Source organism: Melanerpes formicivorus, unplaced genomic scaffold (genome assembly GCF_026170545.1).
Source record: "Melanerpes formicivorus ecotype bairdi unplaced genomic scaffold, bMelFor1.0.p_v2 SCAF_6, whole genome shotgun sequence".
Classification (NCBI taxonomy): Eukaryota; Metazoa; Chordata; class Aves; order Piciformes; family Picidae; genus Melanerpes; species Melanerpes formicivorus.
The window spans coordinates 7,717,435-7,740,993 of record NW_027142358.1 but is presented as its reverse complement, the minus strand read 5'-3'; the positions used below and the strand labels follow the sequence as shown (position 1 = coordinate 7,740,993).

Sequence of the window (23,559 nt, the reverse complement as noted above, 5' to 3'; positions counted from 1 at the left end):
AAAATCAGTTTTAAATGAGGTGGAAACCAAAATACAATGCCTTTTCTGATAACTCCCCCATGTGTGTGCGTATCATTTTGTGGGGGTAAGAATTAGGATGGTTTAGGTGGTGCATTTGGTTTGTAGTTTGGTTTTTTTCTGAGCTGGAGGTTGTGTAGTTTTTCTGAGCTGGAGGTGGTGGCTACAGACGATGGAGCAAGGCAAGTGGTGCTCATTTCAGTGTTGTACCCATGTATTTGAGGAGAGCACTTTTACCTTACAAGGTTTAGGAGACTCTCACTCCTTTGCCCATCACAGCCTTTCTCCTCTATCAGCACAGCTGATGAAAGTGACTCTTCAGTTTTGCATCTTACTATGCTCTTAAGTGTTTTACAAGGGCTGGATTCAGAAGGCCTCGTTCCTGGATGCCTGGAACGTGAGCGGTAACGGGGAGGCTGTGTGTGCCCCAGCACTGGGCTGGCTCACTGTGCACCAAGACCACCTGAGGACTGGTAGCTTCCAGCTGTATTTGCTGACCATGCACATCTTTTGAGAAATGAATTAAAGATTCCCAGTGCCACCCCTAGGAATTCTGTATGTATCAGCACCTGGCTTTGTTCCTTGCACCACAGAGGAAGCTAAAAAAGCAGAGTGGGGTTTTACTGCTGTAAATCCTGGGGATGGCTGTGTGCCAGTGGGAGACCTTCTGCCAACATTTCTGTTGGCATAGGAGAAAAATCTCCTTGTTTGCTTTCTTGCTATTCCACTATGGGCTCAGGGAACCCTCCCTACTTTTACTGTGGACATAGAGGTGAGTACCAATAAGCTGAGCTGATGTTTCTAGCCTTAAAAGTCCAGAAGAAGCAGTGGTGTGCAGGTTTTATGACTCCTGGAGGGTTTTTAGGCTTTTCAAGACCATAAGGAACAAACAGGGCAAAACTGTTGTCTTTTAAGTTCATGTATGCCTGAGTAGGAACAGGACTATCACTGTGACTCTTGGTGCTTTGTGCTTTTAGACCTGGACTGGGGCAGCTGATAGGGGGAGGAGGAATGGTGCAGGGCAGGACACCGGGCAGGTGAGCTCCTCAGAGACATCCTGGCTGATGCTTCTACAGGGGGAAAACCAGGGACAAGCAGAGGAGTTCCAGAGCTCCAGTTTTGGAGCTTTAAAGAGGTTCTGGATTCGCCCTTTGTAGAAAGCCAACAGAGCCCAAAGAGAGCTCTTCCCCCAGACACACGCTATGGGTGTAGAATGCAGAAGGAAGGTGTGAGCACGCAGGTAAGTGTGCATCTCTAACACCAGAGCACTAAACCCACCTATTGCCAGGTACAAGGGACAAGTGATTTATGGGAGTCATGAAAATTTCATTTCAAAACTGAGTTGTAAACAATGCAGCACAATTGAGAATGAAATAGTGTCAATCCACTGCTCATTTTTCTTTACAATGTGCTCTAAGTGTTGATGCCAGTCCTTGAAATCTTATTCATGCTGGAGTCTGTGATGGTGCAGTGACACTTACACAGCATGTTTTTACCTTGGCTCCGAGGGCAAGGACCCAGTGGGCCTCCTGACAGGCTTGGGGTGTGTCACCTGGGACAGGCTCTGCAGAGCTTCATGTAGTAGCACCGCCACAGGGTCCTCCAGGCAGAGCAGGGACTGCTGGGGCTGGTGGGTACTCCAGCACTGCTTCATTGTTCCCAAGGGACTCCAGCTCTGATGATGCAAATTCCCCTCTCTGGGAGCACCCATGTGATTTCCCTGCAGTATATCATTGCATTTGTACAACCCAGTGCATGGGTGTTGGCTGGAGGAGGAGGAGTGAATCGAGTGTCTTGGTGCTTGCTGACAGCCTGCTCTCAGAGCTTGTACCTGCCTAACCCGAGGCTAAAGAAAACTGAGGTGCAGTTAAACTTCTGCATTACGTGTAGTCATCAAAAACTTCCTGAGGGCAGGAAACCTGAGCAACCCTCTAGGACAAAAACAAACTCAGGAGGCTTCACTGAAAACTGTGCCACCTAGTGATGGGAACTCAGGGCTCCCTGGGTGCCCCTTGCTGCTTGGAGCTCTGCATTAGCAGGGGGGTTGGATTAGATGATCTCCAGGGGTCCCTTCAAAACCTCTACTATTCTGTGATGTACGTCAGCAGTGAGAGCCTGGAACGTGCTCACTTCCTGCCCCATGCAGCTCGGGCTCCCACAGCCAAATATCCTGTGCTCTGCATGCCCTGGCTGGGCTCATCCCACAGTGGCCCACTCCCGGTGGAGCTTGGCAGGGAGCCCAAGGCATCATCTCACTCCAGTGAATAAACTCTTCGTGCCTCTTCCCACAGCCTGTTGCCTCCTGGCCCTCACTCACCTTCCCTGAGCAACACATTCTGGGAAAGTTTTCCCCTCCTTGTTCTTTTTTCTTCTTTTGTTTCTAAAGGAAAAGCCTGGACTGGACCCAGAGCATCCCATAAGCAGGCAGCCTGGGAAGGTCAGGATGAGTCACCTTTCTTCATCAGAGCTGGTTCCTCTGTGCTCTCCCTTGCAGTACAGATCTGTTTTTATCAGATGGGACTGGTGCCCACACCAGAGCATTCCAGCAGTGGTGCAAGCACTGCAGTCTCTGTGTCGGGGTTGGGGGGGTCACAGGCTGCTGACTTGTTTCTTGATTTGTTTTTGTCCTGTGAACAGCTGTGTCCTGAGGTTCGTGCTTACTCAGCTTCCTGATGCCATGCCCTCCTCAGGGCCAGAAGGTATTTTGAGTGTTGTTCACTCCTCCCATCCCAGCTGCAGCAAACTGGCACAAGCTCGGGGCTGGCTGTCGGATGCCTGGTGCAAAGCAAAGCCCCTGAAACTTAAGGGCTCCAGAGCTGAGCGCTGTAACATCTAGGTCAGATGGGCACTGTGGGGTAACTGTACCCCCAGAAAATGAGTTTGTGCAATGGGAAGGTTTGGGCTTGCTCTTCCTGGTGCACTTGGGTCCTCAGTGTGCTGCATCTCTACTTCATGGGGTACCTGGAGTACGCTGTGGGAAAAATTATGGATGAAGCAGCTTCATCCTTTCCACTGTCGCTAGTTCCTCTCTTGCAGATCTCCTCTGCTTCAAGGAGATAGAGCCCCTATAGGGTTCCCAACACCCCTGAACTTGTCCTCCAAGCTCTTTGGCACTGCTCCCTCCTGTCCTGGGCTCCCCCTGTGCAAATACCTTGCATGGCCCCAGAGGGAGGGCAAGGACCCAACATGACTGAAGCCATTACAGCAGTACTATTTCAGCAGCAAACGCCTCATCATTTTCAGCTGCTGCCCATGCTTGGCCACCTGAACCCAGTGGCAGATACTGAGGTTCCCCTGTGTCTCCTGTAGGCATGGTCACCTCCTTCCACCAGTTTTTGGAGTGCCAGTTTGCCCAGTGCCAGGTCTGAATGAAGCCAAAGATCTCATCTAAGGTGGTTGATTTGAGAGTCTTACATCTCAAGTGACCCTGAGTTCCACAGGGGGCTCAGGGAGGAGGCAGGGATCTGCCACAGGCTGAGTCTGGTGCTGCCTCACTGCCAGCATCTCATGTGATGCTGTCTGGTGGGCTCAGGAGTTGGAGCGCAGCAACATGGCCCCAGAGCAACTGTCAGGTCATAAACACCATCCAGATGATTCAGCAGCATTTCTGCTCGTTCCCAGAGTGAGAAGCAGCCACGCTGGCAGCTGTTTACCAGCTCACAGGGTGCCAGGCAGCTGCTGCTGGGTACTGAAGCCCTCTGCAGCAGCATCTTCTCCCAGTCAGCTGACTGGGAGGAGGTGGCTTGGGACAGGGAGCAAGACACCCACAGAAGGGCTGTGCTCAGCATGATGTGGTCTGCAGCACATGGCTGGTCTCCAGGCCTGGGAACAGCACGTGGTGGCCCTGGAGAATAGGGAAACCCAGCCAGAGAGTGCACTTTGTGCAAGCGGCCAGAGGTGTTCTCCAGCTTAGAAACATCCCTGGTCCCAAAGTCCCCATTTCTGCCCATTTTGAGTACTTGCTGTGAGTGCACAAATCTTGCTGGGAGTGCATTGGGGGTGGCAGTGCATGTGCAAGGTGCTGGCCCAGTGAGAACAAATGTAGTGCCTTGGCCAAGGGGGAGAGAGATGCTGGAAATCTTGGGCTGATGTTCCTGGAGTCAGCGAGATGCTGCGGTTACTGGTGACTGCAGGATGCTGGAAAGGAGCCTCCCTGCCAGCACATGCTGCCTGGGACAGGATCTAGAGCAGGGGGAAGGACCAGGTGCCAGTTCCCATCAAAGCCCAGAGCATTTGTGTTTAGCCAAGTTTTCTCCAAACCCACTCTGAGCCCAGTCCCCCTTCACCCACCCAGTTTCAGACTCTGCTGGCATTGCTCCCTTCTGCCCTGCTTCTGGTAGGTCAGCTGCATGCCCCAGGGACAGGTATGTGCATGGTAGTTCTTCCAGTTCCTCTCTTCCACCCTGAGCTGATACAAGAAGGTGCTGGGAGCAGGGAAGATGCTCCTGCCTCTGTGCCAGGCTGAAAATGCATTGCCTTCATCAGTCCTGTGCCACACTGCAGGCCGATGAGAGCCATTTGGCACCAGATGCTGAGCAATGAGAAGGCTGGGTGAAATCAAAGTGCTGGCACTTAGAAAGAAAATACACACTGTGATGGAGAGGTAGAAAGTTTAGGGGTGGGGAAGTTTTATGTCAGTTTGCATGCTTGCTAGCATGAGAGAGAGGGCAGGGGGAAACAGAAAAGGTGCAAAATGTGGGGATGTTCAGGGTGGGGATGTTGCACTATTTTGGGGCTGTGCAGGGCTTTCCCCTCTTCCCCCGCTCCTTTCCCTCCAGATGCCCTGAGCTATAATTGTGTTGCTCTTTAGTTAAATATTAAAAGGTCAAGTAATGGAGAACCAGAAGCCTAACTTCACGCTGCCCTCCGTGGCACAGTAGTTTTCAGTGAAAGCAAACACAGCCCCTCGTGTTACGGGAAGGTTATGCTGCTGAAAGCAATGGCCATGATCCACCCAGACAGTGAACATCTGGGCCTGGGGACACCGTGCAGGCATGAGATGCCATGCTGCTGCACAGTGAGTGTCACCAGCCCTCAGCTTCATGGTGCCCATTCACTGGGCCTGGGGGTGCTGCAGCTGAGCTCAGACCATGGGGACCAGACACCTCTGGGTACTCTTAGAATGATAGAGTTGTTAGGGTTGGAAGGGACCTCAAGGATCACCTAGTTCCAACCCCTCTGCCATGGGCAGGGACACCTCACACTAGATAAGGTTGCTCACAGCCACATCCAGCCTGGCCTTAGAAGCCTCCAGGGATGGGGCTTCTACCACTTCCCTGGGCAACCTGTTCCAGTGTCTCATCACCCTCATGGTGAAGAATTTCTTCCTAACTTACAATCTGAATCTACCCATTTCTAGTTTTGTTCCATTCCCTTCAGTCCTGTCATTACCTGACACCCTAAAAAGTCCCTCCCCAGCTTTCTTGTAGGCCCCCTTAAGATACTGGAATAAGGTCTCCTCAAAGCCTTCTCTTCTCCAGACTGAACAGCGCCAGCTCCTCAGTCTGTCCTTATCGGAGCGGTGCTCCAGCCCTCTAATCCTCCTCATGGCCCTTCTCTGGGCATGTTCCAGCATGTCCAGATCCTTCTTTTAATAGGGGCTCCAGAACTGGATACAGTACTCCAGGTGGGGTCTCACCAGAGTGGAGCAGATGGGGAGAATCACCTCCCTCAACCTGCTAGCTGTGCTTCTCTTGATGCAGCCCAGGATGGGATTTGCTTTCTGGGCTGTAAGTGCACACTGGTGGCTCACATTGAGCTTCTCCTCCACCAGCACCCCCAAGTCCCTATTTTCTGTGTCTCTGGGCAGTGGGGGGCCCTGCTTCCAGCCAGAGCTGGGGCTGCCTGTGCCTTCCCACAGCAGCTGCTAGAGGGGTTGCAGCTGAACAGCCCTGCAGTCCTCCAAGGAGCTCACGTCCCATCTCGAAGGGGCCATGTGTGTCCACATGAGCACAGGTGCACGCACGTACGTGCTCGAGTGCAGCCCTGTGCTTTGCACACAGACCGGCTGTCAAGGACCTGTGCGTGCAGGCACTCGTGTGCACTGCCTGCCTGTGCTGGCAGCAGGGGGGGGAGAGGAAGATGACAGGGAGCTAGAATTGCAGGAAACTCAAAACTGTTTCCTTTTTTCCCTGGGAGGAGCAGGGTAAGGCAGTCCCAGTAGTGGGAACATGCAGCTCTGAGATGGGGCAGAGTAAGGCAGGGCTGGGGGAGCTCTCTCTACCCTGTGGTGGGCTCAGCTCCCAGCCCATATCACATTGTTTTCATAGATTCATAGCATGGTTTGAATTGGAAGGGACCTTAACAATTACCTATTTCCAACTCCCCTGACATGGGGAAAGACACCTTCCACTGGACCAGGTTGCTCTGCTCAAGGCCTCATCCAGTCTGGCCTTGAATACCTCCAGGGAGGGAGCATTCACAACCTCTCTGGGCAACCTGTTCTCCCTGCTTCCAGTGGGGAAGCTGAGGCAGGGGCCAGCCGAGGGTCACAGCTGCTGAGCATAACTTGGTCATCCCTCACCCCTAAACAGCCCACTGGTCTTATTTTCCCCTCTTACTCAGCTGGAGTGGGCCCCTCCCCCAGCAGCTAAGCTGGTGGCTGGTCTCCATGGCTTACAGTTGTCTCTGGATGGGCTCCCCACCTCACATCCCTGGGAAAGTGAAGGGGCAGTCCATGTTAGCGGCCCCACAGAGGGGCTGTGGCCTCCCGGCTCAGCCCAGTGCTCACGTGAAGCTGTGGGGCCATGATATGCCTCAAGCACCCTTCTGCCACTCCCTGCCCCTCTCTTGCCTGCCCAAAAAATAGCCGGAGCCATGCTGCGTTGGGAACAGCTTTATCTGGACAGCCCCACGTTCGTGGGACAGGCAGGGCATAGCCTCCACGGTCCTGTTCCATCCCCTCTGGGAACCACTGCCTGGGATGCAGGGCTTGTCCCCATCACGAGGCCACTCGCCAGGCGTCCCGCAGCCTGGCCTTCACCTGGAACTTCTGCACCTGCAGCACGACACCAAACTTGCCCTCCAGTGAGGGCAGGGGCTGGTCCTGGGGGCACTCGAGCGTAAACCTCTGCAGCACCCAGGCCAGGAAGAGGAAGAGCTCCATCTTGGCCAGGACTTCACCCAGGCAGACACGGATCCCTGCTCCAAATGGCAGGTAGCTGGGCGAGGGTGAGTGGATGTGCTGGCCCTGCTCATCCAGGAAACGGCCTGCAAGGGGAAAAGGGCACCATTGGCATCAGCAGAGATTGTTCCTTCTGCCCCAGACCTGCCCAAGCTCGCCGTGTGTGTCCCCTGTGAGCTGCAAAAAGCAGAGGATGGTGCAAATGCCCCACACAGTGGGGGGAGCAGGATCCTACCACCAAGTCTCCCCTGGGCTCACTCTGCTGTTCCCTGTTCCCCAAAGAGGACAGGGAGCACCCAACCCACCAGGGTTGAACTCCTCAGGCTTGTCCCACTCCTTCTCATCGTGGTGCACAGACCAGAGGTTGATGACGACCCTGGCGCCCTTGGGGATGGAGTATTCCCCAATGCTGCAAGGCAAACACAGAATGAGATGGCACCTGCAGTCTCAGCCCTCGTACAGGCTCTCCCCTGGTAGGGTCTCACCTGGTGTCAGCCAAGGACACGTGTGGGATGAGCAAAGGGGACACAGGACGGATACGCAGCACTTCACTGATGGTGGCCTCCAGGTAGGGCAGCAGCGGGCGGTCGCTGAGGTGGGGGTGACGTGCCAGCCCGATCTTCTGGTCAATCTCCTCCTGGATCTTCCTCTGGACCTGGGAGAGGAACAAGGGCTGGGGTTGGAGCCTTAGGAGGGGGATGCCCTGTGCATGAGGGCTCTCCATGGCAGTGAGGTACACCCAGCATCAGCAGCACATCCTGGCAGGTTGTGCAGGCAGAAATGAAATGCCCACATCTTGACCCTGCTTATTTGTAAGACCTGACATCACTCTTGGTATCTGCTTGTCTTGAAGCCCTACCTCAGGGTAGTGGAGCAGGTAGAGCACAGCCCATTTGAGCACAGTCGTGGTGGTCTCCACACCAGCACCAAAGATGTCCCCCACTGTCATGAGGAGGTGGTCATCAGTCAGCTCCAGCCCTGGTGCTGGTGGGCTGCTGTTCTTGGCACTGAGCCTCACTTGCAGAAGGGCATCCATGAGGTCCCTCACAGTGTCCCCGCTGAAGGTTTCCTACCAGGAGACACATGTGAGCTGGGCTGTTCTTGATACAGTCCTCTCCACCCCACCACTCATGATTATCTCCCTGTCCTAGCCCTGTTGGCACCTTGTGTTCAGTGAACTTTTGCTGGAGCAGCTGGTCCCGGATCTTGAGGCATCTCTTTAGCAGGGCCAGGTCCTTGTTGGGGAAAATCTGGGGGAGAAAAGGCCCATCACAACAAGAGATTCCAGCTCAGCCTCTGCAGACCTCCAGGCTGTCACTCCATGCCTACCAGGGCACCTATTCTTGTGGGACACTGGGGCAGGGACCAAGGACCCTCCTAACCGTGGGGGCCTCAGGTCCTGCTCCCACAGGACACATCCCAGCTCCTTCTTCTCATCTGAAGTGAGAGGAATAGGCAGTTCCCATGTCCCTGCTCACCTGGAGCCAGGGGAAGATGTCCACCAAACTCTCCTTGGCCACAGTGTCCACGATACCCTGGCTGTACTCCAGCATGGCCTCAAACTCAGGGTCCCCACGCCGGTACGAGGAGTTGAAGCAGAGGGAGCAGACCACGTTGGTGACAGCCCGTGTGAGCTCGGGAGCCATGTCCAGGGCCATATCCTGCACAGCGCTGAGAGTCTCACACAGGGATGCAGCCTCTCGGCAGACTGGGGTGGAGGGGAGAGGCAGGTAAGGGCGTGGTGGTGACGCCAAGGGGATGGAGGGGGCAGCTCGGGGCTGGAAAGAGGAGTCCCCCACTCATGCAGGGTGTGCTGCCTGCAGCAAGCACCCTCCAGCTAGGGCTGAGCCCTGAGGGGCTGGGACAGGCAGAAAGAACGATGCTGGGTGCTAGGGAGGAGCAGAGAGAGCGGAGACAAGCAGAGAAATCTCTGTGTGCAGCTTGAGGCTCCTCGTGGGTGGAGCAAGGAGCCTGGAGGACCCGGAGCTGGCTCCGTGCCTCAGTGAGTGAGAGGAGTCAAAGCTCAGGGTGGAAAACACATAGGGGGAGGTGGTGCGAGGTACTGGGCAAGGAAGGAGAGGGCCTGAGCTCCTGCTAGGAAAACCGGGAGGATGCCGGGGAGGTTGGGCTGTGCCAATGAGTCTCTCCTTGTTTCCCAGGAGATTAGGGAATGGAGAAAAGAATAGTCCAGCCTGGGTCAAGCAGGAGAGGGAGACAGAGCTGGGAGGGAGTTTGTGGGCTGGTGGAGGGCACTTACTGATTCTCTCCAGGGCGAGTGAGCCCTCCCCAAACATGGAGAGGGCAGCATGCACCAGCTTGCGCTGAAACTTCCAGAGGGGCCCATAGCTGGCAAAGGCGATGTCCTTGCCCCCCCGGGACAGTAGGTCCGTGGTCACCTGTGCGACAGGCAGCCCCCAGGTCACCCCCCTGCAGGGCAGCCACACTGGGACCGTGTACTGGGGAGCAGTGATGCTAGGTGATCATCTCATTCCAGAAACAGTATAGCAGGCTGTTGGTTAATGTTGGTGGGCCAAGAGTTTTGCTTTCCCTCCCTCCCAGGGACCGGTGAAGAAGTCTGGGGATAGATATCAAGGTTAGGGGCTGGGGTGCCCAACAAACTTAGGGGGTGCAGGGAGCCTGGTGGCACCTGAACCACATCCCCACACCCCGAGATACAGCCAGCCCCCAGGGAAGTCACTCTAGAGATAGAAGATATGTAGGATTTGCCCTGGGAACTGGGCAGAGAGCAGCTGCCCCTGCCATTGTCTTGTTGCAGACAGGATGGGCAGAGGAGACAGACCACTCTGGGTGCTGGTGCTTTTCTTGGGAGCACCCCCACCTCACCCCATGCCACAGTGGGAGGGAATCCCCCAAAACCTGTTGCTGACTCACAGTGCGGGGCCGTCCAGCGAAAGCCTTCCCCTTCTTCAGCAGCACCTCCCTGGCATGCTGGTAGCTGTTGACCACCACCACGTAGTGGGAGCCCATCCAGAGGGCGTAGAGGCTGCCGTAGCGGCCCTGCAGGCGCCAAAGCCGCAGGTGGAGCTGGGGGTGCCCCGTCAGATGCAGCAGGCTCCCCACCAGAGGCAGGGCTGGCAGGCTCCGTGGGCGCCCTGAACCCATCCCCATGGCTGCGGTGGCTCGCTGGTGTGCCAGTCCCCAGGCACAGAGCAGGGCCAGGGCTAGCAGCAGGGCACCCAGCAGCAGCATGATGGGGCTGGCTGTGGGGCTGTGACAGTGCAGGGGGCCTTTATACTGTCTGTGGGGTTGTCACCTTGACTCTGAGGCAAGCTTGCCTCCTTATCGGGGGGGACTGCAAGGGGGAAACCGAGCACTGGGCCCATGGCCAGCTCTGCAGCTGGACACCCAGTAGGGAACGAGGGCAGCTGGGCCATGGCTGCAGTGGGTGGCCATGGGGGAGCTGCATCCAGTGGGCTGTGTGCCAGGAGATACCCAGGATGGGATCTGTCCTGAGGGCTCCATCCCCAGGACCTTGGAGAGGGTGAGAAAGGGTATGGGGTGGGGGCACCTATTCTCCCCTGGGTGCCATGAGTGCTGCTGGTGGGGCATTTAAGTCTGTCCTCTACCTGGAAACCCCTCAACATGCCTGGGAAGGGATAAGCAGCACAGGGCCAGGAGTCACTGGACTGCACTGGGCAAGCACTGGGGAGTGCTGATCTGCCCCGGTCAGCACTGGAGAGTGCTGGGCAAGTATTGGGGAGTGCTGGGCAAGTACTGGAGCCTGCTGGACAGCACCCAAGAACACTGGGAATGCTAAGAAGCCCTAATCAGCCCGGATCATCAACCTTGGTTAGTGCTGGGCAGCAATGGGCAGCACTTGGCAGTGCTGGACAACTTTGATCAGCACTGGTGAGCACTGGAAAGCTATAGGCAGCACTGGTCAGCCCCGGACGGTTACTGGGCAAGCAGTGGTCAGTGCCATAAAGCCTTTGTGAGCCCTCATCAGTCCTGGTCAGCACTGGGCAGTGCTGGGCAGCGACAGTGAGCACCGGGCAGCCCCGGGCAATGCTGGGAAGCTTCGGGTGTCAGTGCCTGGGGTGATGTCTGAGCCTGAGGTGTCCTGGGGGAGGTAACAGGGGAGCAAGAGCCCCAAGGGAGCCGGCGCCAGGCAGAAACTATCCCTCCACGGCAGTACCCCAACTCGCCACGAGCCTTGCGCCTTCCCGAGCCTTTCGGCCTCCGGCGCTCGCCGTAGCGGCGCCCGGCGGGGCGAGGCGGGGCGCGGGCAGGGTAAGATGGCGGCGGGCGGCGCTGCGGACGCCCAGGCGCGTTTCGGCCACTCGGTGAAGGGGCTTTTGACCGAGAAGGTGACGAGCTGCGGCACTGACGTGATCGCCCTCACCAAGCAGGTGCTGAAGGGCTCCCGTAGCGCCGAGGTGAGGGGCGGGTGCTGCCGGACGGCCGACTACAGGGGGCCGGGCATGCAGCGCGGCCGCGAGGCGAGAAGGAGCCGGGGACAGTGGGCGACCTGGCCCGGTCCGGTCACCACCCGCTTGTTGGGGGCATCGTCTGGGCGGGGCGGCGTGGGCGGGGAGCTGCGGCCCGGCCGAGCGCCGCCGGCTGCTGAGCGGGACCGCCGGGAGCAGGCGGGCGACGCGGGGCACACTGGGAGTTGTAGTCCGGGGGAGAGGTGGCCCTGAGGCCGGGCGGGGGACGAGAACGTCATGGGCCGGCAGCGGGCGTGGCTGGGCCGTCGGGGCGCCGCCGGACTGCTGTTGGGTCGCAGGTGCCAGCGTCCCTGCGCTCCGGCTGCCTGTGACAGCGCTGGGGAGGTGGTGGGAAGTTGGAGGCTGCCCTGAGTGACGGGCTGGAGCGGCGCCTCTGGATCTCCCAAACTCCAGTGCTCTGAGGTGCGGGCACGGCACCGCGGTGCTCCCCTCCAGACGTGTCACCTGCGGCCCCTGAGTTGTCAGCCTTGCCTGCAGGTCTGCTGAGCAGCTGTCACAAGCGTCTTGGCAAATTCGGAGCTGTTGCCTTTCAGTCTGCTCTGTTCGTTTGTCTTTCAGCTGCTGGGTCAAGCTGCTAGAAACATGGTGATGCAAGAAGATGCCATCCTGCACTCAGAAGATGTAAGCACTGTATACCTTTTAGAGCAAGAGTGTTTCTAGTGGACCAGAAGAGAGGAGGGTTTAACAACAGATATGCAGACATCTTTCTGGGGCTCTGAAATGAAACACGTTCAGGCAACAAGTCTGGTGGCCAGAACAGTGCTTCTTAAACCCAATTCTGTGGCTGGTCTTCCAGTGTACAGCCCAAGCCCACAGCCCTTAAGCTGTGCTGTCACTACCAGAAGATTTAGGAGGGGTATAGGTTGAAATAAATCACTTTGTGTCTGTGCCTGTCATTGGGAGGAGGAGGGGAATGTGCCACTGCTGGCAGATGCAGGTGAGGGTGTTTTGGAGGAAGTGCAATAGTACAATGATGGTTGTGCTGGAAGAGCTCCTCGGGGCACTGGCACAGTTTGCTCTCTCATTCTGATGAGCTTCTCCCATCAAACATTCATCCTTTGTCTTGTTCTCCCACAGAGTTTAAGGAAAATGGCCATAATAACGACTCATCTACAGTACCAGTAAGTAGGAGTCACCACATTCTGTTTAGGGAGCTGAGTGCATCTCTCAATCCCTTTCCATTCAATTTAAAAACTGCATGAAGCCCACTCAGGCTGATCCCTCTTGCCTGGCTTCTCAAAACTGTTGTCTTCCAGCTCCTTTTCAGACCCGCTGTATATTTCAGGCTGTTTTGGGGTGGGAGCTGGGCTTTTTGCCTCCTGCACTGTATCTCCTTTGAAAGTGTGTGACACGTCTAAGGCTAAGGGGGAGAAGCCAATGCTGCTGCTGTCCTCTCAGAACTTAATCTGGAAACACACTAGGGGTTTTGCTTCCTGAGCTTTTGATCAAGTCCCTTTTCTTAATATAACATGAACCCAGTTGCTGAGATTTTGCTCTCTAATGCTCTTTTTGTCTCCTTTTCTCATCTAGGCAAGAAGCAATTCAGAAGAAGTGAGTAGTCAGATGAAGAAACACCAGGAGAACCTGGGGGATGTATGGGGGTTGATGCAAAGGGAAAAGTGATGGAGTAGGGTGGGAGAAAATAGAGTGAAAAAGTTTTTGGCAGCTGGCAGATCTTGCCCAGTGGGAGAGTGTTTCAGGAGTGTGAAGAGTTGGAGATTTGAGTGGAGGGAGGATTTCTACCAGAACTTCCATTTGTTTCATTAGCATGGTGGAACTTGTGAGGGGTTTGTGATAGGAGCTGAGGGTGGTGTAGTGTAGAGCTGTCTGCTTATGAATGCACAAAATGAGGTCTGCCTTGGGACACTGAGGTGGGTTGTGGAATCCCAGGGTTTCTCTTTGCTATAGGGTCAGCACCCAAGCTGTTCTGATGCCATGGGATGAGATCTGTGGAGCAGATTTCACTGAATCTTTTCTTGCTTGGTTCCCAGTGTTGAGCAGTCATCAAACCTACAGGACCAGCTGAGTCACTTGCTGAAATGAAGCATAGCTGAAGAAGGCACAAGGACATCTCGATTGGCACTGAGGGCAGCGAAGTGTCCGTGCCCCTCCAGACCCCGAGGTTCAGACCTGTGTCTGGATGGTGCTGGACGTCAGCTGGGATATGTGCAGATTCTGTGTTTCTGGGCATGTGGGCCCCTCTTCTGTGCCTCCATCCACATCTCTGTTCCAGGATGCTTGTCTGCTCACCAGCACCTAACAAATTTACTTGAAACTTTACTCCATCCAACAATTCCTGTGTCCACTTCCCTCCCATGTAGTGTGAGGTACTCAGCCCACAGCAGCACCCCATGAAAGAAATGCATAAAGTCTAGCCATGCATTCTAGGTGCAGGTGGCTACAGTTTGACACTGGTGTGTATTTAGACACAGAGTACAATTTAGGGCATGTTAATCAGTGGGAGCTGCAAGTGCCTGGGTGGGTGAGAGCGGTGCTGCAGTATAGACTGAGATGTCAGCCTCAGCCCAGGATTTCTGAAGAGATGAGTCTGGGCACACAGCCCTGTTGCTGGCCCAGCTGGACGTGGCTTGTCCAGCATCCTGCTTGGAGTTTATCTTATTTTCCATTCTGCCAGACTTTGGAATTTCATCCCCTTGACAGCCCATCTGCACGGCCCTCGGCCTTCAGCTGCATTCCTCTTCCTGGGCTGCTGCTCCAGCTCTTGATGAAGCAGCCTTGGCTGTGGTGTGTGCTTGTATCTGGTTGGGAAGGTATCCAAAGGCCTGACCAGGAAGCAAATGGGAGAGCATCACGAGCTGGTGTGCTTAGTTCTGCACTCTCTGGTGTTGGGGGACTAGCAACCGGGCTCCTACTCATGTCCCAGGGAGCAACCTCCTGCCCAGAGTATAAATACTGAGGTTTTTTTTTGGTAAATTGCTTATCTGGAGCACTTGGAGCACACGGGAAGCACTTGTTTGCTTGAGTGTGCTTTTCATCAGCTGATAGGAGAAGGCAGGCTGGAAGCTGGCATTGGCCTGTCACATTCCTGATGGAGCACTGCTGGGGTTTGGCTCCTGTGCTGTCGAGCCTTCTCATCTGCTGCATTCCACCATCTGCTTCAGTGCCATTGCATGTTTCGGCTTCATCTGGTGTAGCACAACTCCTGCACCCCCACTGTTAGCCCAGCGGCTTTGCAGGTACGCTTTGGGAATGAGGGTTTCCTCTAAGCTGCTATAGAATCTGACTGAGAATAAAAGCTGCCCTGACCACCACCAAAATGCAGTGGAGTCTGTGCTGAATGCCATGGCTGGTAGTCCTTGTGCAGCGGGGAGACTTAATCACGGTGGATCTTTGTCCTGAAGTGTCTGCCAGCCTGCTTCAGCTTGGAGGGTGGCTTTGCACATGCAGTTCTGTGCTGCAGGTAGTTGTTCCTTCCAAGGTCCCACCTTCTGCAGTGGCCAGAGCAGCCCTGCGGCATCAAACTCAGCGCTCCCTGCGTTTAGGGCAAGCAGGAATAGGGCTGTGCCACTGGGGTGCAGACCCGTTGGGGCAGGAGGCAGAGGGGTGGTTTTTGTGGGCTGCGGGGGTATGAAGAGGCAGTGGGTATGGGCAGGGTGATGGCAGCGTTATGCCCATCGGAGACGGGCAAGCTCCTCTGAGTGCGGGGAGGCTGCGGGACAATGTGCCCGGTGTGCGGACCAGCCAGCACCCGCTGTCTGGGCGGTGCAAGGTTATTGGGGCGGTGGAGAGCTGTCGGGGCGGTACAAGGTTATTGGGGCGGTGGAGGGCTGTCGGGGAGGTGCAAGGTTACTGGGGCGGCGCAGGGTGTAGGGGCGGAGCGTGGCCAAGGCCGGTCAGAATCCGGGCGAAGGCGGGGCGGGGCGCTGTGGTGTCCGGAGCTCCGGGGGTCTGCTGCGCATCCTGGGGCCTCCCTGAGGGCACCCCGTGGGATGGAGGGTTCTGTGCGAAGCGGGGCGGGGTGCTGGTGTGTGTGTTTGCCGTGCGGGGAATTTTCTGGGGGCTCGTTTCTTCAGAGCAGCTGAGACTGTGTGTGAAGGAAAGATTGTCAGGTCTCCCTAGCAGCATTTCACTACGCTGCGCGTTTGGAGCTTCTCTCTGGGTACTGCCGAGTGTGTGTGTGGGCAATTGGGCAAAAGGTGCTCCGATATTTGGGGTAAAGGAAGCTTCAGGGCTTTCGGGAGGGCCTGGCGCCGTGCCGATGGTGTGGTGTCAGACACCAGTTCCACTTTCCTGTTGCAGTGGCGGCCCCCTGCGAGACCAGATCCATCGGGAGGTGCAGGTGAGGAGCACGGGCAGGGGCCAGCGGGGCGGCTGGGCAGGAGGGTCGAGCCCAGGCTGTGCCGCGCTGCCTGCCGCGGTCACAGAGCAGTTCGTTTCGGGGCGCCGATAAAACCATCAGGTGCGGGCGGCTGCTTTGCTGCCGTTTCCCGCAGGCATGGGGAGCTGAGCAACTTCGCCTTTCCCTGTCCTTGTTCCCCGGGCACCTCTCGCTGGAGACACGGTGTCGGCAGACTACAGAGTTCCTGCAAGCGGGAATTAAAATTCTCCCACAGCACAAATACATCTGTGATTGTAAGCAAGGGGGGCTAGGGAGGATAGGGACAATGGGGCACTTCTTGTCCTGATTCTCAGCTGGATGCAGATGAAAGCATCAGTGACAGAGGACACCAGGAGTGTGTGCAAGCTGAATGCAGGCATGGTCCCCACATTTTGGTTCTTGGGGAGCTCCTAGGCCACACCTTGCTGTAGTTCAGTGACCTTTGTCTGTTTTATCTCAGGATTACTATGGCAAAGAGCTGCAGAAGTCAGAGGACCTGAAAACCAATGCATGTGTCACCTTGGCCAGGCCTCTTCCCAAGGTGGTGAGAGATGCTTTGGAGCGTGTCCACGAGGAGGTGGTAGCCAGGTAAACCCTAAGGTCTCCCCTCCGCTGCTGCCTCCCCATGGGCTGCAGCCCCCAGGACCACCATACTGTGAGGGCACTTCTGCCCAGCTCAGCATCCTTTCAGGTACTATGGCTGTGGTCTGGTGATTCCTGAGTCCCTGGAGTCATGCCGGATCCTGGACCTGGGCAGTGGCAGCGGCAGAGACTGCTACCTGCTGAGCCAGCTGGTTGGGGAGCGAGGCCATGTGACAGGGATAGACATGACGAAGGACCAGGTACAGCACATAGCCAGGGATTCCCCTCTTCCCCCCAGCATCAACCCACTGTCACTGCCCTCCTGCCCCCAGGTTGAGCTTGCAAAGAAGCACATTTCCTACCACATGGACAAATTTGGCTACCAAAAGCCAAACGTGGAGTTCCTCCAGGGCTACATAGAGAAGCTGAGTGATGCTGGGCTGGCTGACAAAAGCTATGATATTATCATGTAGGTACTGTTCAGGGCACTGCTACCCCCTGTGCTGCTGAGGTTCTTGGGATGGGGTCTGGATCTGCATCCCACTGGGAGCACCTGTTAGGAAAGGGAACGTATGAAGGCAGAGTCTGGGCTAGAGCTGCCCTTTTCATGATCAAATTGGTGTCCCCAAATCCTGCATGAAGTAATGTGACATGCAGCAGCCAGTGGTGCTAAGCATGCAAGAGGGTGCAAATGAATCTTGGTCTCCTCCCCAGCTCCAACTGCGTGATCAACCTCGCCCCTGACAAGCGGGCTGTGCTGCGTGAGGCCTACCGTGTGCTAAAGGTAATGCTGAGCCTGGTTCCTGCGGCAGGGACAGAGCAGAGTTGGGGTGATCCTGTTGTTGAGGTGCCACTAGAATGTAGCAAATGGGATCTAGCAAGGTAGGGATGCAGAACGGGGCCAGGGGAGGACACCTGTGCAGAAGATCCCAAGCAGGGTAGCACTGGAGGTACCCAGTTCTCCCTGCCCCTTTTGTCTCATTGCTTTTTGGGGTCTCCTTTCACTCCTTGTTACATTCCAGCCTGGGGGAGAAATTTACTTCAGTGATGTCTATGCCAGCCAGCGCCTGAGTGAGACCATCCGGAAGCACAGGGTGCTGTGGGGTGCGTAGTGCTCCAGGGAGGGGGTGGTGTGGGATGGGTGGGACTAGACTTTTGCTTTCATCACTTGTGCCCATGGTCTTGTGCTAGGGGAGTGCCTGGCAGGAGCCCTGTACTGGGAAGACCTGTACAGCATTGCTAAGGAGGTGGGGTTCAAAACCCCATGCCTGGTCTCTGCCAGCCCCATCACCATTGGCTGCAAGGAGCTGGAGAACATCATCGGTGAGGGTCTAATCAAGGACTGTTGGCTCTGGGCGCCACGGGGAGCTGTGCTGGGATCCCAGTCTCTGTAGGGTCCCAGCACAGGCACTTGGTACCCCAGACACCAACTTCTTTCCTGCAGGCGATTGCTGCTTTGTCTCTGCAACCTTCCGTCTGTTCAAGGTGCCAGATAGCAGCCAGGCTGGGCCGAGCCAGGTCACCTACAGTGGTGGAATTGTTGGGCACGAACGAGAGCTGGTGTTTGATGCCAACTTCACCTTCAAGGTGTGGGGAGGCACCCTGGGGTTCCTCAAGATGCTGAGCAGTCCTGGTCTGTAGGGATGGGGTAAAGCTGCTGAAGCAGTGCTACGCAGCAGCATGATCTATGATGTTGGGGGGTAAGCTTGGGTGGAGGATGTGGTGGGTGAGAGCAAAGGGGCTGTATACAACAGGGGAGGTGCAAAAGGGTGAGAAAAGGATCCAGACCCATGCATTGCATTGGGTTGAAGGTATGACCAGGATATCCTTGGTGGTTTCACAGGGGAGTTTAAAGCCAGGTGCTTGGCGGTTGTGAGTGTTTCTCAAGGTTTTGGGCCAGGCTATGTCCTTGCTATCATTCCTCCCTTCATCTGGCTGGGTGGCTAGGGTCTCCTGGGCCACACATACCCTGAACTACAGCTCTGTGACCATTCCTTTGCTCCCAGAAAGGAGAAGCGGTAGCTGTGGATGCCGAGATGGCTGCGATCCTGCAGAGCTCTAGGTTTGCAAAGGAGTTCCTGGTCCAAGCCAGCACTGCCACACCACAGGGCTGCTGTTGCAAGGGAGCAAAGGTTGGTAGCAGGCAGCTCCACAGCTGGGTTCAGGGACGGGGACATGGCTGTCCTGTGGCATCAGTTACATTGGGATATCAGAGGGGTGTGCCATAGGACCAAGACATCTGAGTCCTTCTGGGCTAGGCAGGAACTCATGGGGCACCAAGGGTGGTACCTGGTGCCTGAGTTTGGGCAACTGCACCACAGCAGGGGGTGAAGCCTTCCAAAGCAGGGGTCTGCTTGAACCAGCATGTATGAGAGCGCCTTACCTCCACAATATGTCTGTGGGGGCTGCTGAGGCTGACAGCTAGACCTGCCCAAGGTCTCCCAGGGAAGACATCCTTTCCCTGGTGAAACAGCTGGGGACAGGCTGCTCCAGAGGGGTGAAGGCCTATCCCAATGAGCAATTTCTGCTTGTTGCCCTCCCAGCTACTGATATTAACTTGACCCTAGCTGCCAGCTGCCAGCTCTGATCCCGCAGCACAAAGTGCCTCTATCTGCTTGAAGCCTCTCTTTTCCTTTCTTTGGTGGGCTCTTTAGGCTGTACATGGGCCAGGAGAGGCAAGGAAGATAACATCCTGCAGCTGTGTGTCCCTGAAATACAACCTTGTACTTGGGGAGTGGGACATGTTCTTGGGTCCCTGTCCAAGCAGGAGGCATTTCTCAGATAAAAGCAGAGCCAAAGTCCCAGAGAAGTTCTTGGCTTCCTCCTCACATCAGAAAAGAGCTGCTGGAGTGACCTGGGGCTGCTCCAATGTTAGCTATCTGCTTGGGCTGCCCTGCTGTCAGAGAACACAGTTAGGGGAAAATGCCACTTTGCCAGGGCGCTTCTTGTTTCCCTCTGGTCTGATCCTGCCCCGGGTTGTTCTCTGTCCTCCAGAAGAAGATCTGCAATCCCTTCGAGCTACTGGACCAGCTGGCAGCCCCTGGTCCTGCCTGCTGTCCTGGTGGCACCTGTGGTCCCTGAGGATGCTGCTGAGTGGCAAGTGGTGCCCTGGTGGATGCCAGCAGGGCAGGAGGGTACAGCCCTGCATGGTGTGTGGCTTCCACCAGAGAGCAAATAAATGTCTGAGCTCAAAGGTTGTGTGTTTGTATCTGGGACCACAGGGCTGTAGTGTGCTGTGCTTCCTTGGTGAGGCTGGTGGGGCATGTTGTGCCTGGTTGTGGTGAGGATGTGCAGCATTTCTGTGGCAGCAGCTGCATGGCTTGGACACATGGACACACAGACAGGGTCTTTGTGGGAAAGAGGTCCTGGGTTCCTACATGTGTGACGACAGGTCTGGCATGGGTTTGGCAGTGCTGTGTGCTGGCGTTGAGCCCACAGACCAGAGCAGAGACATTTGTGGAAGGCAGCTTGGTAAACTGGAGTGTGAGAGGAGGCCCCAGTGCCATGCAGAGCCTGACCCTGCAGCATGCACCCCTCTGTGTGAGCCTGGCTCCAGTTTTGGGGAGCCTGCAACTGAGACATAAAAGCTTCTGAGATGCAAAAGAGACAGCAGTAAGCAGTCCAGTTACTTTTTTTCCTTCTTTTGATCTCCCTGTGCTAACCTCCGACACAGAGCTGCTAGCATTCACCAGGCAGAGTCCCTGCCTGCTAAGCAGCTCGATAACGTGGTCACAAACAAAACATCTCCCCAGGATGGTGGGCAAGAGGATCGGTCCCTTTCTGAGGGCTCTGCCAGCCCTGCTTTTCCACGAAGACCACAACTTGGCACATGAGGTGCAGACGGATGTCTTCATTATTTGCTTTCAGGGTGGGGCATGCTCAAAGTACAACTCCCCATGCTTGCAGCCCTACAGCCCATTCCAGGAGATGAGAATTTCTCTTCCTTTCCCTGTGCAGTCCTGCTGGGGTTTCTGTTTTTCCCCTGGACTCCATCTAGTGGGAAAGCTCAGCGTCCTCTGCATTAAGCCTGTGGAATTTTGCAGGGAAATGCAGCATTTCTGGAAAAGCAGAAACCTGGCTGTCTGTGACCCACAGTGGGCAATGAGCAATGGGTGAGGACTTGGAGACTTTGGTGGGAGGTGATGAGCTGTGCTCCTGCTGCCTCATATGAATCCTGCATGACCTGGGCCACATAGGCTGTCTGGGAAAGGCTGAGGGCTGCTGAAGAGCAGCAGTGGCTGAACCCTTGGGTAAGTAGCTGAATTCAGAAATGAGAGACTGTTTCCACCTCTCCTCACACACTGATTTTCCAGGAGGGACCAAATTTATCCCCTCTTTTTAAACAGCATCTTGCTGTGTCATGGAGGAAGAAAAAAAGCAAACAGTTACATATTTTGAGTTAAAAAAAGAAACAAGGGCAAGTGCCAAGGATGCTTTGTGGTAGCAGTGGCTGAGAAGGGTTCAGGTGGTATGGAGGCACTTCAGGAACATCTGGAATGAAAATTGTAAGTGGTCAGGGAACTCCTGACTGTCACACAGTGACAGGAAATACAAAACCAGATGTGACAGTCCAGATGCTGAACTTGCCCTCTCAAGCAACAGAGTTGAGAAGCAATTAATTTACAGTTTAGAAATTAAACAATGCTAATAAATATGGTTTCCTGGAAAGTCACCTCGCTATCCTGTCCTTCTGGCTTTAGACAAGACTACAAGCCTGACCTATTGGGTGTACAAAAATTTGTAAGTTTAGAGCTATACCGTGATTGGGGAAAAAAAAAAAAAAAAAGAAGTAATCCTTGGTATCTGGAACCAACAGGACATGTTGATTAGCTAGTTACAGGTGGTTTCTTCTCCCTGAAAGACCAGCCTTGGAGGTGGCTGTGACTCAGCAGGTGAGAGGAGCTCCGAAATTGTGTGGAGTAACCTCACTGATAGGACCTTGGGAAGGATCTGCTGAAAATCCAACTAAAATGTAGTTTACTCCCTTCCTGCATAGTCCTCTTCTGCAATTACTTACAAAGACTTTCTCAAAGTCCTCAGATAGCCCATCCCAGCAGGTCTGCAGCAATTAGCTCCTGCTATCAAAGTGAAACTTCCCAGCGTGAATGGAAGAGCAGATGGGGTGCAGGGCTCCTACCTGCAAAGCCCTTCATTAAAAAGGTATGAGTCCCTGTGGTGGCCTTTCAGCACCTTTCAGCATGCCTAGGGAGAGAGGCTCCTGCAGTGAGGTCCCCCCTCTTGCATGCATATGAAAAAAGGTCACAGCTAAATACCACTGCATTTGCAAAGCATTGACTTTTTCCAGGTTCTCAGCATTCCTGTCAGGAAGTAACCCGAGAGGACTTGACTGGTTTTGAGCACTAGAGTAGGGGTCCTTGCTAGGCTGTTGGTATGGGGTGTTTTGCCTACCTAGCTTTGCTTGTGTATGCACAGCCTGGGGGGTTTTAGCCTTCAAACCATGTAAAGAGAAGGTCCTGCAGCCTCATCCTATGTGGGGAACCTCAAAACAACCTGCCCAAGAACTTGGTCAAAGTGTTTTGGTGATTGTAGAGATGAGCCAAATCCCCTTTTCCCTGTGCAAAGCTCTGTGGCATTTGGAGTCTTCCCTCTTCAGGTGCTGAGAGGGCAGGAGCTGTAAATTAGGGTTCACCCCGAAGTGAGAGGGAAGTGATTCCTGAGACTCTGCTCACTGACTTCAGTAGGGAGTTGCTGTGGTTCAGGGTCACCTGTTGTCTCCTTGGGGAAGCAGACCTGCAGAATTCCTCACGACTGAGTTGAATGAACTTTGGGGATCAGGAAAAAATTGTGGCTACAGCCTTCAGAGTTCTGCTTGCCACCACACTGGGTTGTGCTGCACAGTCCTCTATTCTTCCATTTTCCAAGCACTTGCATGGCAGGGAAGCTGTTCTGTCCCCTCTAAAGGCTCACCCAAACCCAAAGTGCAGCTACCAGAAGCCATACTGGATGCTCTCACAGCTGTTGTTCTCTGGCTGTCTAGGATACTACACTATGCCCTGTACTGTGTATTGGTAATTGCATGGTGGAGGGATGGTCATAGAATCATTTAGGTTAGAGAAGACCTTTAAGATCATCCTCAGCATTGTCAAGTCCACAGTTAAACCACGTCCCTAAGCACCGCACGGAGATGTCTTTTAAGTACCTCCAGGGTACCTAAGTACTTTCAATTTGCACCATTTTCCTGGGCAGACTATTCCAATGCTTGACAACCCTTTTGGTGAGGAATTTTTTCCTAAGATCAAACCTAAATCTTTCCTGTCACAACCTGAGGACATTTCCTCTTGTCCTGTCACTTGTTGCATGGTGGAAGAGGCTGCCCCCTACCTTGCTACAGCCTCCTTTCAGGTACTTGTAGAGATGACTGAGCTTTGGGACATTTGTTGCCCCATCTGGGATTGTGGCACAGCAGGTGAGGCCTTGGAAGCAGCGTGGCTCTCAGTGCTGAATTTAAGCACACACTGAAAAATTTTTAATGTTTTTTTTTCCCCTGACTCGAGGCCCTTCAGCCCCTCATGCATCCATGCACTGTGAGCGAGCAGAACAGAGAGGAGCAGACAGGCAGAGAGGCTTTTTATGGTCTCTAGTGGGAGCTCCACAATCCCAGCCCCACTCATGCCAGGTCCTGTCATAGGGGTTTGTCTAATTTTAGGAGGCTGAAGGTGCCCCAGGCAGATGAGCAGAAAACGCCAGTAAGATAGAAGAGTGGTGCAGTCCTTTCGTATTTAACACGTAACGTTTTATTTCGCTCGCAGGAATAACCTAGCCAGAGAAATGTCCGGGTTCCAGGTGGGGAGCCCGGGGGGCGGAGCGACGGCTGAATGACTTCCGTGCCGTAGATCTCCTCGCTGTACCACACCGAAGGCGGCTCGCGGCAGAGCCAAGTGCGGGCACGGCACGCACCGGTTTAGCTACTGTCGTCTCCTGCTGCTAGCAGAACCAATGCCAAGGACGCGGCCCCAAGTACACAGCGCAACCCCGAGGAGCCCTTGTGTCCGCAGCGGCAGGGGGCG

General features: G+C 55.0%; 3 protein-coding genes across 3 annotated transcripts; 2 read left to right on the top strand and 1 right to left on the bottom strand.

Annotated features, from left to right (window-relative positions):
* Positions 1-6,838: 6,838 nt before the first annotated feature.
* Positions 6,839-10,351, bottom strand: CYP17A1 (cytochrome P450 family 17 subfamily A member 1). The gene is made up of 8 exons (XM_068139219.1): positions 10,034-10,351; positions 9,399-9,537; positions 8,620-8,849; positions 8,305-8,391; positions 8,001-8,210; positions 7,627-7,796; positions 7,447-7,550; positions 6,839-7,227 (listed from the first exon to the last, which is right to left on the bottom strand). The coding sequence occupies exons 1-8, from the start codon at positions 10,349-10,351 to the stop codon at positions 6,959-6,961; spliced, it is 1,527 nt and encodes a 508-aa protein (XP_067995320.1). The 3' UTR covers positions 6,839-6,958.
* Positions 10,352-11,378: 1,027 nt separating this feature from the next.
* BORCS7 (BLOC-1 related complex subunit 7) lies at positions 11,379-14,888 on the top strand. The gene is made up of 5 exons (XM_068139474.1): positions 11,379-11,538; positions 12,169-12,231; positions 12,688-12,731; positions 13,141-13,161; positions 13,602-14,888. Exons 1-5 carry the CDS (start codon positions 11,398-11,400, stop codon positions 13,651-13,653), a joined length of 321 nt encoding a protein of 106 aa, XP_067995575.1. The 5' UTR covers positions 11,379-11,397; the 3' UTR covers positions 13,654-14,888.
* A 727-nt stretch (positions 14,889-15,615) lies between these two features.
* AS3MT (arsenite methyltransferase) lies at positions 15,616-19,724 on the top strand. The gene is made up of 10 exons (XM_068139473.1): positions 15,616-15,910; positions 16,410-16,537; positions 16,641-16,791; positions 16,864-17,000; positions 17,246-17,315; positions 17,554-17,635; positions 17,723-17,854; positions 17,976-18,118; positions 18,538-18,663; positions 19,526-19,724. Exons 1-10 carry the CDS (start codon positions 15,830-15,832, stop codon positions 19,610-19,612), a joined length of 1,137 nt encoding a protein of 378 aa, XP_067995574.1. The 5' UTR covers positions 15,616-15,829; the 3' UTR covers positions 19,613-19,724.
* The last annotated feature ends 3,835 nt before the right edge of the window (positions 19,725-23,559 follow it).

Coding starts and splice junctions, on each gene's coding strand:
- CYP17A1 (XM_068139219.1), bottom strand. CDS start 10,351: ATGCTGCTGCTGGGTGCCCTGCTGCTAGCCCTGGCCCTGCTCTGTGCC. Junction 8,392..8,619: donor ACATCTTCCCCTGGCTCCAG/GTGAGCAGGGAC, acceptor TTTCTCCCCCAG/ATTTTCCCCAACAAGGACCT. Junction 7,551..7,626: donor GTGTCCTTGGCTGACACCAG/GTGAGACCCTAC, acceptor TTTGCCTTGCAG/CATTGGGGAATACTCCATCC.
- BORCS7 (XM_068139474.1), top strand. CDS start 11,398: ATGGCGGCGGGCGGCGCTGCGGACGCCCAGGCGCGTTTCGGCCACTCG. Junction 11,539..12,168: donor AGGGCTCCCGTAGCGCCGAG/GTGAGGGGCGGG, acceptor TTTGTCTTTCAG/CTGCTGGGTCAAGCTGCTAG. Junction 12,732..13,140: donor ACGACTCATCTACAGTACCA/GTAAGTAGGAGT, acceptor TTTCTCATCTAG/GCAAGAAGCAATTCAGAAGA.
- AS3MT (XM_068139473.1), top strand. CDS start 15,830: ATGGTGTGGTGTCAGACACCAGTTCCACTTTCCTGTTGCAGTGGCGGC. Junction 18,119..18,537: donor ATGCCAACTTCACCTTCAAG/GTGTGGGGAGGC, acceptor CTTTGCTCCCAG/AAAGGAGAAGCGGTAGCTGT. Junction 18,664..19,525: donor GCTGTTGCAAGGGAGCAAAG/GTTGGTAGCAGG, acceptor TCTGTCCTCCAG/AAGAAGATCTGCAATCCCTT.